General features: G+C 34.6%; 2 protein-coding genes across 2 annotated transcripts in view; both read right to left on the bottom strand.

The window, feature by feature from the left end:
• The window catches only part of LOC137398058 (leucine-rich repeat protein lrrA-like), a 51,458-nt gene extending 49,487 nt beyond the window's left edge, over positions 1-1,971 (bottom strand). Inside the window, exons 1-2 of the mRNA XM_068084160.1 lie at positions 1,959-1,971; positions 1,492-1,714 (exon numbers count right to left, since the gene is read on the bottom strand). Coding sequence (XP_067940261.1) covers positions 1,492-1,714; positions 1,959-1,971 — 236 coding nt within the window. The remainder of the gene's footprint in view (positions 1-1,491; positions 1,715-1,958) is intronic.
• LOC137398057 (uncharacterized) lies at positions 1,140-10,840 on the bottom strand. The gene is made up of 5 exons (XM_068084159.1): positions 10,774-10,840; positions 2,965-3,224; positions 2,407-2,639; positions 2,140-2,225; positions 1,140-1,714 (listed from the first exon to the last, which is right to left on the bottom strand). The coding sequence occupies exons 1-4, from the start codon at positions 10,838-10,840 to the stop codon at positions 2,165-2,167; spliced, it is 621 nt and encodes a 206-aa protein (XP_067940260.1). The 3' UTR covers positions 1,140-1,714; positions 2,140-2,164.
• Between the last annotated feature and the right edge of the window lie 8,456 nt (positions 10,841-19,296).

Raw genomic sequence — 19,296 nt, 5'->3', positions numbered from 1 at the left:
GCTTGCTCTATTCTGTGTGGTGTTGTTTGTTTTTGCGGTTAAACGAGGCTTTATGGTTACTGTATCTACAGGTATCAACTGTATCTGTAGTTTTAAATTTGGTTGAGCAAAGTCCTATGTAGGTCGCTACGTGGTTGTTTGTGTTGTTGTTTACTGTTGCTTGATATATCAAATTTTTGGCTCTGCATATTCCTTCCAAAGGGCAGTTGTTCTTTTGTCTGCGGTTGCAACTTTTTTCGTTGTCTTCTCTTTGTAGTGTACTGGTTTTATTAAGGGTTTTGTTGCTCCCATCAATGATTGTTTTCATGTTTGGCATTACTGAGTAGCTCAGTTTTAAGGTTTGTCTATTAAATATTGCTTGGAGTGAGGTTTTCTTTGGGAAGCATGTTGTAAATATGCTGGAGAATTTTTGTCCGATATTGGTTGCAACATTGGCGCCAAATGGTGGGTTGTACCATGTGATCTTTCTCTGTCTGTTACGTTTTTTAGGTTTTTTCCTGTTGGTTTCATATGGTAGTTTGCTGTTGTATCCACTCTTGTGGATACAACAGCAAACTGTATTGTATTTGCTGTTGTATACAACAGCAAACAGACTTGAAAATGATGAATACAGAAAAATGTATATATGTGACAGGTCGTGTCATTTTCAATACAAATGAGGTCAGATCACAAAATTGTTTTTTAGCCCAATGTAATAGAGCAGTTTCTCAGCTTTTCAAAACTGTTTTCGGAATTGAAATCGAAGCAACTTAACCTGAGATACAGGTTTTTATCTTAGAAGGTGTTGGTCAATATGGTCGACACCACAAATTGAGAAATTCGTCTTTAAAGTTGATGGATTGAATTTTAAACCGTAGTATTTGTTGACGTTTTGGAATGTCATAGCAACCGCACGCTACAGACATTATATTTTCATGAACGTTGAGATCTATAGGGAAGAGAACATGGCGAACGATATGAAATGGGTCCCGATGATGTCACTTCAGCTCGAATACATAAAACAGTGAGGTCAAGGTCACATGTTGTGTCATTGAAAAGGAGCACATTGATGCACAGTAAAGGAGTTACTACCAAATTGTGTTGCACATTGAATTGATTATTTTGATCATAAAATTGATGCAAATGTATTAGTGTTAGAATAATAATCCAATGCACTCACAAAACTTTTACTGAGATGAATGAGTTAGCGTCTTTAGGGTAGACGATCCAGGCTTCTGAGCCCGAGGAGACAATTTGAGATCAATGTTACTTGTTTAGTAGCTAAATTAGATTCAAGTTAAAGCAAGTTAAGATTGATTAAAATATTATCAAAATAACATGAATATAATATAATAATATAATATCAATAAAAAAATAAACTAGTAGCACTGCTGCTACTGTCTATGATTGACGTTTACGTTTCCGTATCGGGGCGATAGAGCTAGCCTTAGTAGACTTTTTAGTAGTCTTTTTACTTTCTGCGGCGGTTGAGCTGTGATGTATTGAGCTGACGTATTGAGCTGTGATGGCTGTTGAATAGGCGCTGGGCACACAATATCTCTTTTACTCTCATCACATAACTCTCTGATTTCTTTGAAAAGATATTGCTGACGTTCAACAGTCAGACAAGGAGGCGGAATGATTTCAGGCCACCCTGACCTGGCTGACTCTGCAGACATAAGCTGTATATCTTCACTCTCCACGCTATTGGCATGCTTTTTTACTTGGACACTGCCTGCAGCAAAACAACGATTACTGCACACACTGTCTATTAGTATTACATTTATTGTACAACATTATTGAATTTCTCTATGTTGTACTTTCAAAGCCAAAATTCAGGATGGCAAAGAACACAAAACAAAGTAGGCCTAATCTTTCCACCAATAAGATAAACTGGTGGTAGCTCTTAATTTGGCTGATCTTTTTGCTTTTTGCATGAAAAAATCCACTTCAGTCCTTTATTGGAACAAGCACATTGCCATGATCATCCATGACAAGCTGGGCACTGTTTAGGCGAGCCAAGCCAAGCCATTTACTACCTAATTAAATAAAACTCAGATTAAGTAACCAAGAACCTTTAGATAGTTTCTGTAAAAATAGCGCAAGCAAGATTTGAAAATTCTCATTTCACTAATTGACAAAATGAGAAACATACCTCACCTATATCAGAAAGAGAGGAACTCTGTTAGTTCTGTATTTCCTTTTTAGCAAGCCAAAGCAGTAATCGCAGCTGAACTTCGTGTAACCTGCGACGAGAAAATTCAGTTCAATCTCCTTGTACAGCCCGCTTGCAACGCGCCAAGCCAAGTACTGTATTACTGCGTTGTTTTTATTCTGGCCATTAAAAAGGGTTTGATATACATAATTGTATCAATACATTTTCAATACAAACATGAAACTTCAAAACATTGGTTGTTGCTTGCATACCAACAGTTGTCAGCGTGGAACAAAGCTTTCTCTTCATCAAGGCAATAGGTTTCTAGATACTGATGAATATAAGATATGACGCTGTTGGCTCCTTTTGTCGAACAAGCAGTCTCATCAATCAGATAATTCACTTGTGCAGGGAAGGTGTCACAGACCACTCCAAATAGCGCACACATCCGAGTGGTTTTGAAATAGAGTGGCCCAGGTTGCTGTGGGTTGGCAGGGTAGTGGACCTAAGAATTAAACAGAACGAAAATTTGTTGTTTTTCTATAGACATGCAAGTACATTTACTATTTATATTTTATTTTTTAAATGTATATTTTTGCTTATAAATTTGATCGTTTTTATAATTCTTAATTAGCATTTGCAATTGCTAATTGTTAAAACTCAGCAATGTTTCAACTTAAAACACTACGTTCATTGCTTTATACCTTGTAATAGTCGACTAATTAATGTTATATTTTGGGCTGCGTGTGCGTTATTGACGAAAACATGAAATAAGATTTGCGTTTTGCAACAAGCAACAAGAAATGTTTAAAAAAATGTTTTTGACCTACCTGCTGTGCATAATCAAAGCCATAGTGAGCAACATGAGGTCCAGTCAAAGGAGTGTTGGTACCAAGCTTCGAACCTTCTGTTAGATATTGTCGTGACGACAGGATCTCTAAACTACGACCGTTATCAGTAAAACTTGGCGGAAAATTTCCATCTAATCCATCATTCTCAAGATCTAAATCGATCTTACTGTTTCGAAAATCACTAATACTTCCTTCTCTACCCTGTAAATCTAAATAATTCACATCGACCTCCTCAAATTCTTTCCAAAAGTCACCACCAACGATAAATCAGTAAGACATTATAAAACGCGATACATAGACTGAATAACCGGAAATGAAATATCGCTATTTTTGTTATCCTTAGCAACCACTTCAAAGTCTGCAAAACAGTCTAATAAAGCATCTTAGCTAATCATACGCCTCAGAAACTGATTCCTGACATATGATTCGCCCTAGAAAAGTCATGACCTCAAATTCCAAAAGTCTAAGCTGCATGGACCAGTTTCACTTTGAGAGCCTATTGTGCGCTATATGAAATGCCGCGTTTGTATTGAAAATGATACGCGCTGTCACATATATATATATATATACATATAAATATATATATATATATATACACTAGGCTAATCTATATTTATGGAGGCTAATGGCAAAAAGCTGGCGAGTGTCAAAATTAAGCGAGGCATCTATCAATGTGACTCCTTATCACCACTGCTCTTCTGCATATGCCTAAACCCTCAAAGCAATATGCTCGAGGAGACTCAATATGGGTACCAGTTTAAGAGTGGCACCAAGAAAAAACCACCTCTTCCACATGGATGACATCAAACTTTACGCTAACAAAGAAAGGGACATTGATTCGCTTATACACCTCACTCAGGTACGCAGCAAGGACATCGGAATGACCTTCGGTATTGAGAAATGTGGAAGGCTAATTCTTAAGAAAGGCTATTCTATGCTCACGTATGGCCTAAGAATGCCAAATGGTACCATCAAAGATATAGAAGAAGGGTACAAGTACTTTGGGGATTATGCAAAGCAACATCAACCACGAAACCGAGGTACGTCACAAAGCCGTTACCGAATACAAGAAATGCCTTCGGTAGGTCTTACGGAGCCAGCTCAAAGCCAAGAACCAAGTCATGGCAATAAATACCTATGCACTGCCAGTAATAAGATATCCAGCAAGCATAATAAAATGGACTGAGGAAGCCATCATAGAAACAGATATAGCAACTCGTAAACTGCTGACCATGCATTGAGCACTTCACCCGAAATCTGATACTACTAGATTGTATCTTGATAGGAAAGATGGCGGTAGGGGACTCAAAAGTGTACAGCTGACAGTGAAAGAAGAGGAGCAAAGCATCAAAGCATATGCAGCCTCCTTGGCTATTTCAGATAAGTTGCTAGCTGAATTTCAATCAGCTGCTCTTACAACGGACCTACGCCCTGAGAATGAAGAAATTGACTGGCACACAAAACCTCTTCATGGTGGTTACCACCAACAAATGTTTAAGGTTGGCGATCTTCACCAGACATATATGTGGCTGAACAAAGGAAACCTAATGGCCAATACAGAGTCGCTAATCATGGCAGCCCAGGAGCAAGTGCTCCCAACAAGGCAACTCCAAACGAAAGTCGATCACACTAGAGACGATCCTAGATGCAGACTGTGCAAAGATGCACCTGAGACCATCCAACACATCATCAGTGGATGCAAGCAGCTAGCAGGAAACGCATACACTGAGCAGCATAATCATGTCGCAGGTGTTGTGTATAGAAGTCTATGTGATGAGTATGTCCTTAATAAACCACAAAACTGGTTGGAAGCTCCTGGTAAGGTCAATGAAAATGACGGCGCTAAGATCCTCTGAGACTTTTACATTCGAACTGACAAGCATGTTCTAGCAAACCAACCAGATATAGTGGTGGTAGACAAGGAAAACAAGAGGGCTACTATAAAAGATATAGCAGTACGCAATGACTACAATATAGCCAGCAAAGAAAAAGAAAAGGTAGAAAAATATCTCCCTCTTGGAGAAGAGATTGAAAAATGCTGGAATGTAAAAACAACTGTAATCCCAATGGTCATTGGGGCACTGGGCGCAATAACACCAGCGCATAAAATGTGGCTTGCCCAAATACCAACAACAATCCACTCAGGTGAGTTGCAGAAAAGTGCGCTATTGGGAACAGCTAGGATCTTGAGGCGAGTGCTCAAACTCCCAGATCTCTGGTAGGAGACCCGAGTTAGAGCAGAATTTACCACCCGTATGGGGTATCCGGAGTGAGGAAACTATTATATATATATATATATATATATATATATATATATATATATATATATGTTTGTCAAATCAGGTTCGTATATCTTTTTGCATTCCTGGCTACGGCCATTATTAGAATAACTCTAGGTGGACAAAAATGCTGGCACAACGTCCTGGAGTACTGTGTGTACTCTTATGATATCTAGCTTCAAGGTTAGATTGGGAAATGTTGTTACATATTAAATACAAATTTCTTTTATGTCCAGACGTTTTCATTACTCGGGCAATGTCGGGTATCACAGCTAGTTCATATATTTATATACGTAGTTATAAAATAATAACGTGCTTTGATATTTAGAAAAATAATAGAAACTAAAAACTTCCATGCATTGCAATACAGGCTATAACATCATCATAGGTTAACTGCAAAGAAGGAAAATATTAACTGATATATATATTTCTCAGCTTAAAAAACTTACTACAATTTCAAAATTCTTTTTAGCCGATTTATTGCACTCATATGGGTTACTGTCGCTACCTTTGAAGGTAAGTGCAAAATATAAGTGACATTTGTTTTGCCCGTAAAAAGATAAATTTAGCTAACCAAAACTCTGATGAGCTACCTGAAAAGTACAATGCCACCCTTGATTTGAGTGTCACCTCTAAAAAACGCCACTAAAGAAAAAAGGTTGAAAAAAGAGGGCCATTACGTTCAAATAAATATTTCACTGTGATTTTTTACCTTTCTTTGTCCTCTCTGAACTCAGCTTCACTTGATATGCAAAGGTATTCCTCAAAATTCTGCTCAGTCCCTTCAACTATACAATAGTAATAATTTATGTCAAACATACTAATCCTTGTATACAGTGATGCCGTTTACCATTAATATTTTCCTAACTTCTCAAAGTGATGATAGTTATAGTCATAGGGTGTAACAAAACATGGCTGCTTATAGCTGTAAACTTCATGTACATTAAAATCTTATAAATTCAAAAACTAAAATATTCAGCAAATTCAGCAACTTAATCCCCAATAAAAACTCAGAAAAAGCCACATAGTTGATTATTTAGTGAGCATGGCTACAGGGTGCTTTTATTTTTTCTGTTTCTTTGAAAGTGTTTGAACCGGAGTTTTCGAACACTTGTGAGTAAAAAGAATATGCAAACGAAGCAATGGATAATATGGGCATGAAGATAACAGACCGAGTGAAGAAAGCTACCGCCTCATGACGCTGCGCTGTTGCGGAGAGCGGAAACGTATTCACACCCGTAAAACTATACATATATAGGTATTTATACATACATATATATATATATATATATATATATATATATATATATATATATCTATGTACACACAGGTACATCCAATTCGATATACATGTGTATGTTATTATACATGTATACACATGTACACAGATTTACATACACTGGTATTTGTACACACTCTCATTTTAGTTTTTTATAATTGTTAGAAGGTGTTGATACGCATGTAACTTTTTCAAGCTGGCTACAGAACTGCTCTAAGTCGGTATGATCATTTTTTCTTGATAGGTACAATAAACACATAGTCACAACAAAGTGAAAAGTTAATATGACATTAAAGATGCGAGTGCATCTAAAAATTTATCAAATTAAGTTGAGAAATATAAAAAGCTAAAACATCACCTTTATTTTGATGTCATTTTTGTCATTGTAGAATAACCCTGTACAGAGATATAAGCATTTCAATGAGATCATATTTTGAAACGCTCAGTTTCGAGCGGGTGCTTCATTTGTGTCATATACAGGTATAGTGATACATATAAAAAGTGTCTAGAAGTGATAAATATCGCATCTTTTCTTTAGCCAATCACTAACATGAATTTGTTTATATAAGTCATATTAAAAACTATCGCTTCTAAAACACATTGTCGGTGATCTTGAAAATTCTTGTCGTTAGCAGTTTTACTCAATTACTAGTTTGCACATCAAAATACGATAATTAATAATTTTATTGAATTATTCGGCATCCTTAATTTACTAAATTACTGCATCGACACCTTTTATTGACGAAAAACAGAAATGTAATAATGCTTCCAGTTTCAGCAAAGATGACTCAGAGTTTGCTGAGCAACAAGTGATTAAAGTTTTAGGCAAATAGCTTATGGTTAGAGCTGACAAGTGTCAGCAGCACCATGCTTCGGAGGAAGATAGGAGAGTGGAGGTAAATTTATCTTTAAATATTGGTCTATTATATATTTACTAAACTAAAGGTAATAATTATAGTACTCATGAATACATTTATTAACTAATGAAATTAAAAGTTTTTGCTATTACTAATCATTGTATCATAACTATTTTATCCTTTCACTTAGCTATAATATTCACTTCAAAGTTTCTTTGGTCGTTTTAGCTAGTAGATTAGATTCATGATGAGAATTTTGGTTCACTTCTCATTTGTAAAATATGAAAAAAATGATAGATCAATGCTTATTTTCTATTACCAGAAACCAAGCTTCAAATTGATGGTTTGCTATACTCATGCTTTAATTAAACATTCGCTCATTTTGTACATTTACACTCACAATCAAATTCCTAAAAAGAAAGCTTTGTGTACATGTAGATACGCCGTTAGAGTGACATATATGTGAATGACACACTCTTATTACACTTGTTTTATTGATTAAAATATGTTTATGTCAGACCACCAGCAGGGAAGTGGTGTCAGTGTGGAAACTGCCATACATGGGAAAAAGAGACGTGAATGTGTCCTGCACAAACCATGATATGTTTGGTTTTAGTTTATTACAGTTGAGCATTTTGTCTTATTATATGAGTGGAAACTATATGAGCGGCCACAACTTTATTGATGTTTTCAATAACCACTTTATGCTGGGATGAAAATCACCTGTGATGAAATCTTGTTTGATAGATGAATTTTTGAGACGTCTGACTGCAAGATGGTAAAGTAGAAACCCTTTCTAAATTAAAGCCATCAGTCATTCAAAGCATATGTAGTGGTATGGTACAGCACTATCATAAGACAAATCACCAAGTTAGCAATTTCTTCCATTTAAGCAAACAAGCATTTAAGGATGAATACAAAGCCGTCTCTTTCCTGAAGTTTTTTCGGCTTGACAGGTTCTCTTTCCAACAAGAAATGTCTTGTTAAAAAAGACGTGACGGTAGCAACGTTGGTGGATTTTAATAAAATTACCACTTTTGTCTTTGTAAAATGCCATTTATTCGTAGGACACATTATGATAGGGTAGCATGCTTGTGCAGAATATTAGGTAACTTAGTTAAGTTATGTGTGCAATTGCACATGGGCACAAGTTTCAGAAAAAATGCTTAACAATTCCAGTCAACATCCAGCTGTCTATTAATGTAAGCATTAACATTTTCCTATCACAAGGTTACTCAAATCATATAAAGGTTAAATTATATTTTAATTCCTGCTTATGTCAGACTATTCTACTGGCTACACTATTTCTTAGCTTTCTGGTTAAATTCTATAAACATAATGGAGGTAGGCACATCAATTATACCGCTTCTCTTAGTAAAAATGACTTTGTACAATATTTGCTAATTGTTTTAGAAAACATAGTTTGTAGTTTTTTAACAATCAGTTGTATAACAGCAAACCAAAATAGATGAATCAAGAATGGATTTGGAAAAAAATCAAACGTGCATAAAAAATGTCTGTATGAGAAATACAAATTATAATTACCATATCATGTTTGTAATGATCAAGAAGACAATTTTTTAGCAAACATTTTTGTTAGAATCATTAACTGTGTAATTAATGGTAAAATAACATTGGTCTGCAAGTTGCAATTTTATTTTGCTTTCAAGTAGTCGTCACAAGTTGATTGTTTTGCGATTAATACAATTATGAATCTAAACTTAATATAGTGAAATGGTGCTTTTTAAGATTTATTTTCTATATTTAAGATAGCACTGCTTAAACTTTGCTGTACAACTGTGAATTTACACAAATCTATTTATTGATTTTATAACATAAAATTGCATGTGAATCATTGCGTCCAGCTGTATCATTGTATATGTACATGTACATATCAGGTATTCATGTTTGACTGCCTCCACCAGCAATTATGGTGGTGGAAGCAGTCAAACAATAACACTTGAATTAGACATGATAAAATCGGTGTGATCAAAACAAGCTAACATTGAATGTTGACAAGATTAATTTGATAGTTATTTACAGTCCATAAAAATAAATATCGATTAGCAAAAATTTCCACGAACAGAAAAAAACAAAAACAGATAACATAAATTTTTTAGGTGTTACAGTACATATAGATAGTGCACAGAATTGGTCAAGACACATAGAACAACAGAGAAAATAACTGTGACAACGCTTAGTATATTTTTAGTCATGAATTGAAGATGAACAAGTGCAACCCGGAAAGGATGCCACTATAAATGTTTTTACAATTTTTTTAAATTTTTACAAACTTTAATAGTTTTATCCCGAATAATGGCTAAGTACTGTTTTGTTCTGTTTGATGACATTTTTTGTGGGTTATCAAACTCTCTTCTTAATGTTCTACAAAATATCATTGTATTATGAGAGCATTTATATATTTTTATCTTTTTTGATAACTCGGGCTCAGCGCCTCAAATAGCCATGATACTAGGCATATGGGCGCTCATTGCACCTTATTTTATTTCTCTCATTTTCTTGTGTTGTGATTTAATGTAAAAGGAAACAAACAAACATCTATGTTTTCTAAAGTGGCGGCTTGGATATGTATTCTAACAATGGCAGATGCTGGCTGATATAGCTGATATGGCTGGTGCAGCAGATATTAGGGATTCCCAATATGAGTCATAGCATTTACTGACCATTAATAAACCTTGAACACAACCATCTTTGTCAACATGTATCACTAACCCTGGGCAATCATTCCAACGATCAGAAGTTTATAAACTTTCATTAAATATAATTAAGTGTGTTCGTATTACAACAACGTTTGGTAAAACACTTGTAAACAAAGTCTGACAACACAGCAAATGTCAGTAAAAAGAAAAAAATGGGTTTCACCGTAACTGTTATTCAGTTTAACTGATAAGATTTTGCATGATTCTAAAAAAATTAAAAAAACTTTACAGTACCATCATAACTGACAAGAGCACATTTATCATCAGTTCATGACTGAAAACAAACTAGAAATTTATACTTATTATCATATAATTCATCATTTGCAACGCAATCATTCATGACCTGTCTACAAATGAGTCGTATCGATCTTTCATGACATGATAAATAATTTTTAGTGTACCAAAGGAAGTAGATATAGATAATTGCAAACAATTGAAAACGGAAGTGAAATTTCTGGTGTAATGCCCTGTGCATGAAATAATTGGTTTGGTTTCCTCTGTTACCTAGAAACGGAGGTTTTAAGCAAGGCCATTTGAATGTAGATATTTCAGCTGTTAAGCTTCACGGCGCTTCTTACATAATGCCAGAGTACCGGCCGCTAGGGTTCCAAGGGTTAAAGGCAAAACAAGTGCTGCTATAAAATAGACCATACCTGACCAATTCTCTTTAATGTTCTTCAAATCATCAGATGAGTCTGAGTCAGGTACTTTGCTCGCCATAGCTACAAACATACCTAACATTAAATCATGCTTTATAAATGCTTTGTAAACAGTTTGAGTTACCTATTTTAGGTAAACATCTCTGAGACAAACTATTGTTATAAGTAAAATCTGGATCAAAAATAATTTGCAACAAATTTTTTTTAATGGACTACACAAGGTATACCACTCATAGCAAAAGGTTTTCAAGGTATATAAACATTTTAAATATAAAATAAAACTTCGTGGCAAAACATCTAGTTCGAATAGATCCTGTTGTGGGAAGGAAATGCTAAAATGCCACATTAGTGTTTGTTCATTAAGGGTTAGTAATCTGTCGTGTAAGTATTTAAATATTTTGTTGTGTTGCAGGAACATTATTGTTCCATGACAAACCAATGATTTGTTCACTATCACAAGTGTGTTATTTTATAATAACGCAATAAACAATTTAGAGATTGCAAGTCGGTGTTGTGCAGGCACAGGTAGCTTTTTACTCATGACAATCATGTTGGACCAGTTTGATGCAGGTATGACACACAGAAATTATTGCAGTCAAAGAATCGAGCTTCCCGCGAGATTATTGAAAAAATAATGGTATTTTTCCACAAGCTCTATTCATTCTGATTGGCATACTAGCTGTCTACTTTTCTCCAAATAACTGCTTGAATTTCTGGACTTTCAATTTATAATTTAAGCAGTTTTGCTGTCGAAAGGTTTGGTTACTCATTTGATGAGTACGTGTGATATTTTGGTGCAGTCAATATAAACTTATGCTGAAGAGCTAGAATGAGTAGTGAGCCAAAAATATAGTACTCAACATTCGTGTTTTTCATTTGATTCAATGCAAATAAGGGTCTCTCACTCACTGCATTAGTGGCAGGCAAAACCAATACCAAATTAGTGAGCCTCATCGTTAGTTGAGCTAGAACACATCTTGCGCTCATAATTAGCAGTTGGAAATTTCAAGTAAATCAGTTTACACTGGGATTCTTAGTACGCAGCAATTAAAAATTACTAAAAAGTTGGGGCAGGTCAGCCACCCCACCGCTCCAGGAAATACGGGCCTGTGTATAACCAGTATAAGTAACTATAGTGCCTTCTAGACAACGATGTAAACAACTTTTGGTTATGTTTAACTGCAGTCACTTAAACAAATTTCTTTCTACAAGAAAAAACACTTCTTGGTGCAAGTTTACAACATTTTTAGGTTGATGCAGTGTAGCTGCAACATTGTTCAACTGATTATATTTATAATTATTTGTTCGGTGTCATACTGGGCTGATTGTAAAACCTATGACCTGTTCATTGTTCATTTCATGTTTTAATTGTAATGAAATAGTAAAATTTTGTTCTTAGAAATTGGTAAACATTGGAAAAAACTTTAGCCAAAAAATTGCATTATGGGATAAAACACTAATCAAACCGCATATTGTGTGAGATAAACGCTGATTGAGCAAGTCTAGCGTTATCGTTTGGCATCAAGTACACCAATGCAAATTCGCATAAAATGGCATCACACAGCAATATGTTGTACTTCTTTAGCCTAGTCTGTTGCATTTGAACAAGTTTGGCTTTGTACAATAAAAACAGCCTCAATGTAGAGTTATATTATACATGTGAATTACAACAACTACTTGCAAAAACTAATTTCTTTCCAAAAGTCAAGATTGAACATACAAAAAAGTTTTGGTGTTGTGGAGATTCATAGTTAAGTATAGGTATTAACACTTTTTTCTGGCTACAGTTTTGCCAGGTTGCTGTTATTGTTTTTAACAATGATTATGCAGGCAATCGACCCAAACACACCAATCTGAACAATCACTCAACAAAAACTTTAAGCTGAAAGTGAGTCACACAATCTAGTATCCATCTATAAAATCACACTACACATTGTTATATACATTTATAACTCAGGAAAAATATAATCTAGATGGTACAATGATTGGACTATTTCACAAACTTTTAAAATTTTTAATTTGTAGCACTTCACGCAACCTGATATGTACTGGAAGATTCATATTTGAACGTTATAGTGCTGTATTTTCTGAGTATTTTCTTATAATTAAAGGCACTATTCGAATATTCGTGTATCCTGTGTTTTAACGAGCCTGCAGAATTATGCAAACATAGTAAATTTGCCTTTATTGGCATTCTCCTTTTAGTGACACAGCATTACTGCCTTTGGCACCCGAACTTTCGCTAAACCAATTTATACACATCATATTATCAGACCAATTTAATCAAGAAGCTATTCTGAGTACAAACGCATTTGTTGAATGCCATTATTTATCATTTTAATGATATCGGTTTCAAAGTTTGAAAGAAAAGTCTGTAAATCTTTGAAATTACAAAACACGTTACAGTATCCCATTAAAATGGATGCTATTTCATCATAGAGCGCTTCTAAATGATATTTTCATTGTTCATCAAAACACGTTAAAGTATTCAAGAAAGATTGCAACTTTCATTATAGACTGAGCTAAAAAAATGGGTCTTATTAAAAACTTTGTGACTCAAAATCAAATGGTTTTGAAAATTATGATGATCTAATTTCTCATGCACAGCGTTACCAAACCTATGGCAACTACCGCGACAACAACAAAATATTCAGAAAGTGGCAAGCTGGTTAAAATTTTGTTAGGCTCTATTTGTGGTGAATGGGGAACAGCATGCCTATTATAAACCCAAATAAAGCCTAGCTAACTGAAATGGCCCTCACTAATGTTTGATGAAATATATCTATGTTTCCATTATTTATAGTATGGGCTGTGATGCTGTGAGAAAAGTGTCAGCATGCTAACATTATGTAATATAACAATAATACAGGGCACTGTAGATAATATTACCATAATAAAATTTAAATCGAGTAAAATTTATGATTGGTAAAACATCAAAAAATTAAAATGCATAAGAAGCAAAACCATGTTTGTACACCAATTTCTCTATGCTGGAAAAATTCAGCAGCAAATAACATTCACTTTTGGCAAGGAAAGATACACTCATCGACCTTGCTCAGTCCACCAACTACATGCTGCTGAATGTCAATGGTAATTACAGTGCGCCCTCAAGCTACATATGATATCTCTGTTGTAAGATTATTTTGCCTTCAGTTGTTTTTCGATCTCCACCATAAAACATTTTTTTGTCATACGATATCAACAAAATGTACTATCAAAATTCAAATTTGGCAGTCGGTGTTCTGAATACCTCAAAATAACGAAGATACCGATAGGATATTAGACAAAATTTTACTTCATGAAACGCCTGCAAGGAATTCGACAGGTTAGTTCAGCCTCCTTTGTTGTAAGCTATGGCAAAAACGACACCAAAGATAATGATAATAAAATTTTAGGGGTCGACAAAAGTTAGACTCGGTTTAATAAAGTACACCTTAAAACTTATCTTTAGGTATATGTTTCGTAAGCTGAATTTATTTAGGCTAAACTCAACATCTATGTTACATGCATGTCTTAAAGGTAAGAAAGTCGTCGACTAAAGTCAAAGCTCAAAGATTTTTATGGTACATACTGCACATAGTATATTGTACTAATACAATCTGTATCTGAAAATGATCATTAAATATACTAAAATTAATGCAGGAACTATAGGCTAGTTACTAATCATTAGGCTAGTTACTAACTTTAACTTAATATTTTGTAAATAAACCTAATGTGCACAGTGTGTTTATAAAACTTTGATGTTTTTAAAGGAGGGGCTTGCATTAAATACTTACATGTATTATGGATTTCTATACATCTCTATACGGCCATTTCACCCTACAATACCTTATACCTCTCTATACAACCATTTCACTTTACAATGCCAACACGAAAACCAGTAAAATTCATATGGTGAAGAACAACCACATTGTCAGGTTTAATTTAGTAAACAGTCTCCTTAGATCATAAGTTTTACCACACCTCGTGAAATATATGTCTGTAATGGCCTTCCTTTTGAAGTAAGTTCTGCACATGAAATTTTTTCCGCGAGCTATGCAAAAAATATTGTAGAGCATATCGCCCATAGTTTGTATGATGGATGATATTTTCAAAAACATAATGTTTAGTTTAGGCAATTAAATTAACAATCAAATCATATTTAATGAAGACAAGTGTGATTTCAGAAAAAAGAGGTCAAGTTATGCAGCCATCTGATCAACCAGAACAGGATTTGTACTAAACACCACTGTTGTCAAGGAAGCTGCAGTGGAAGCTGTATTTGAGTCTGTAGAACTTTGCTCTATGTAGAACATGTCACAAGCTCTATGTAGAATGAAAGCTTTAATATCAAAAACTATATATTAAACAAAATAAATAGTAACGAGACAGGTACAAAACTGTCATTACAGTTTTACAAACATGATCTGCCTCAACTGGGTTCAAATAAATCTTTCTCTTAAGCCATGGAATGGCTTAGAGCAGTTATTAGGTACAATAAAGAAAACATTACTGGTTGTCTATTCAACTTTCAACCAGCCATTTTTTACTATCAAGAGTCTAGATAAATATGAGGAGTTCAGGGAACCATGACAAGTCTACATAACCATGACAAGCCTAGATGAAAATTGAGCATGATCAATTTGGTATCCTAGGTAACTTCTGTATTTATGTGCTAAACACGATAGCATCACTAACCAATCAAGTATAACTTTGAATATTTCCTAGTCACTTTCCTTAACAAAATGGTGCAAGGCTTGGTTAGCACACATTTATTAAATACAATAAATCAGAGAATATTGGAAAAGTCTACATAATGAACTTTCAAACATATGCTTTTTATTATAACGAGTCTAGATAATCATAGAAAATTAGCATGAATAATTTGTTATCCTAGGTAACGCCTATATTTATGTAACAAAAACTTACGTCATCACTAATAAATCAAATGTACATTTGATTTTTCTCTAGTCACATTACTGGACAGGATGGTGCAGGTGATAGATTGTCACTTCAGGCAGGCTGGGTATACATTGATGCAGACTCAAGAAAGGAACAACAACTCAAATACAGTACATTGACCAGATCAAAAATGATAGCTCAATAGTCATATATGATTACTCACAAGTTTTGTTTATGGAATCTACAAAGCTTCAGTATGTCAAACCAAGTTATTTTACTGCACGCGTGACTACAGGTACCTCTACAGATGAATTTAGTCGATCAAAGTAAACTTGATACAGGATTTGGTTGGCTAGATAGAGTGATCTGAAAACACATAGTCTATCAAATTTAGCATACATAGTCAGTTAGATGGATTGCTTTAGTGAATATTATGAATTGGCACGATTCGTTCTAGCATGAAAAAATGAGCCTACCGTGTTTATGCTGGCCTTTAGGCACATCGATATGACGATAGAACAACAATATACAAAATTCTCATTCGAAAGGAGTTTTAAAAATTTGAAAAAATGATTTTAGGTCTTCAATATTGAAAGATATCCTAAATTTACAATTACCTTGACAGATACTAAAAAAATGTTTTATGTTACTCTGATTGGAGAACCATTTAGAATAAGGTAAAATGTTATATGTCCAAATTCAGCTAAAAGTTAACATATCAACGTTACAGTATTAACGTGTTGAGCAGGAATTAAAGTTTGTATCAGTTGCCACAGGAAAATAGATTTTCTCTTATTGGCTTTTTCTAAACTGCTCATGATTAAGTCTTTGTGATTTGAGCAAATTATTACAAAGAAATGGTTGATACATTTCACATTACTTTAGCAAAATTTTATAAGTGAGAGCGACAGCTGAAACAAAAAATATCTGATTAAATTTGAGCAGTAGTGGTCTGCTAATGGTTATTTATGAGTCTAAACAACCATTGAAGCCCTAAACACCTACAAGGGACTAACCACCTACATATTTTGAACCAATTGACAGTTAGCAACTTCAGGTTCGTGTTTGCAAGACATGTCTGCCAAAGTTTATCCAATCAGGGTAATGCATAACTCATGTGATAGGAGCGTTTTAATTGAATGTCAAAACATAAAATTAGAAAGCTCAATTTCCAGGCATCATGGCCCAGGCGCACACATTTGCTTGATTGACGCATGATCAATGCTCTTTATATTGCAAAATTGAAATTGTCTTTCAGTATAGCACGCCTAGTTAGGCACCTATGATTACTAATTAATTTGTTGGTTAGTCAAAAATCATCTCGCAATATATAGTAGGAAAAATGAGGTATTAAACCAAAGTCATTTGAGAAGTGAACCTAATGGGTAGAATGCTCAACAAGGTAGGTTCAATCTTAGTCATATTGATAATTGGCATGAAAATAAAGGCATGCAAAAAGGTCACAATGGTGTCAAAGTTGGTTGTAAGCTCAACAACATTTGACTCATTTGCCTCAACCAACTACGTGTAACTTCAAACCTCATGTTACATATGCCTCAGCAACATTGCCACCAACAGCCCCAGACACTTGCCCTATTAATAACATTCTAACATAAAATAAGGTAAGTGAAATTTGAACAGTCATATATGACATCATGACAATATATTGTGTGGAAAATACCATAGTTAAAAGCAGAAAATATTAACAGTAGAAATATTACCTTTAGAAGTCAGTTATCCAAAAGCAGCAGTGGTTAAACGGGTAGCGGTATCTCTAGTTACAAAGCCGATTGTGCAGGCAAGGAAAATCTGGGTGAGCATGGAAAGTGTTGAGGCAGCTCAGGTCTCAGTTGTTAAAGAGTACTGCGTTGTTGACAGTGCTAGTAGAGAGGTTTGTGCAGAACAATCCAGTCATAAACACTGAGGTGAGATTGAAAAAGCGTATGCCATCATAAGATTTGATGAACTAGATACTTGAAAATTGGCTGTAGCTCACTCCAACTAGCAAGCAGGCAGAAGCATATATGAAGGAAGCACTAGCAATGTTGACGCTTCAATAAGCATAAGTAACATGACAATTCATCACCCGTCGCGACCACCAGAGGTCAACCCAGTGCATTCCAGTGGTAAAACTAAAAGGTCAATGATTTTAACCTTATCACCTCATTCACTTGTCTTTGTGTGTTGCTCAAGCTCCAAAAATAGACCATTCTGGGCACACAATTGCTAATTTTAGGTTATCTACCACGCTAAAATGCATACTACCTGATGTTACGGCCACCCATGAACCAAAGGGTTTGACTATATAACTCTACTAAAACCAACATTGTCCAATATAAAAGTATGGCGTCCTACATGCTTGGTTCAGCCATTGATTTGGCTATACACATATTATTACACTGTTACCCACTGTCCTAGTCCATCAGTTGTTCTCAGAAAGCAGTATAATATATAGTTTTACTCACAGGGTTGTGATTTCAGCAAACCTTGTCGCCATTTTATGTGTTTTTCAATTTTTTTTCAGCCTTTTTGTATAGGGTTTATAATCAGAAGCGTAATTAATTACTATTTGACCTCATCACATCTCTACTTCAGACAACTGTGAACATTTACAATTTATTTTGCCCACCTCAAACTGGTAACTTGTGTTTTTGAAAAAAAAATGTTTGAGTCAGTATACCAGCAGTTAACCTCCTTATTAAATTAAGAAAGTTTCGATGAGGAAAATTAGGGATACAAAAAGCAGCACAAAAAGAAAGAACATAATTAGAGTATTTTACTGCAAAATGAATGCTCCAGAACATACAATCATAAGAATGCTTTCTCATAATATAGCCAAACATAGCCAAATTTAGCCAAACAATCCATGAAGTGAGGTGATAAGTAAACTACACATAAGTGCAGCCACAATGTAACCAGAACAAGAACATTTCTAAAATGTTCCTTCAGCGAAAACCACCTTCAGCAGCATTTGCCATTATTTTTGGGAAAAGACACCATCATAATATTTCACTGAAGGCGCCTCATCACACGCTATAATACTACACAAAGTTAGTCAAGCATTGAGAACACAAATGACTGTAACCTTGATAGCTGAATTATTGCAAGTAACAGATGTGATATTAAATTAGGTAGATTTAAATTATTGAGAAGAGTAATGGTCTAAAGCAGAGGTTCGCAATTAGTTTGACTGGCTGGCCAAAATCGTAGGTTCAAGGCATAGCACGGGCAGTCACGACAGTACATATAATTGATAAGTCAAATGAAGAAAACAATAGAACATTAAAATACAAAAATCATGTTCATTGAAATGACACTAAAGGTATATTTAACATAAACCAAAGTGGGGTCGATATAATTTTAACATACAGAATCAATGTGAGAAGTGTCTTATTTTGGATGAAATGAGTTTTTCAAAATTTGGTTTTTGAGACATTGTTGCAGTTCGTAATGTGGCTGATAAGTGTCCTTATGCGAGCTTTGAGCGGTGTCTGCTTTAAATATAACTCATTTTACTGAATCCACTTTCACAGGTCCTTGTTGTTCCATAAATAATTAATGATTGAATTCCCATTTTTTGAATAGTGGGATAAATTTCCCTATTCATGGTAGAATAGAAAACTTCTAGCGTTTGTA

This window comes from Watersipora subatra, chromosome 6, assembly GCF_963576615.1.
Source record: "Watersipora subatra chromosome 6, tzWatSuba1.1, whole genome shotgun sequence".
Classification (NCBI taxonomy): Eukaryota; Metazoa; Bryozoa; class Gymnolaemata; order Cheilostomatida; family Watersiporidae; genus Watersipora; species Watersipora subatra.
This window is presented reverse-complemented; position numbering and strand designations above follow the sequence as displayed.

Coding starts and splice junctions, on each gene's coding strand:
- LOC137398057 (XM_068084159.1), bottom strand. CDS start 10,840: ATGGCGAGCAAAGTACCTGACTCAGACTCATCTGATGATTTGAAGAAC. Junction 3,225..10,773: donor CATTAAAGAGAATTGGTCAG/GTATGGTCTATT, acceptor ACTTTTGGAAAG/AATTTGAGGAGGTCGATGTG. Junction 2,640..2,964: donor GCTTTGATTATGCACAGCAG/GTAGGTCAAAAA, acceptor TTTAATTCTTAG/GTCCACTACCCTGCCAACCC.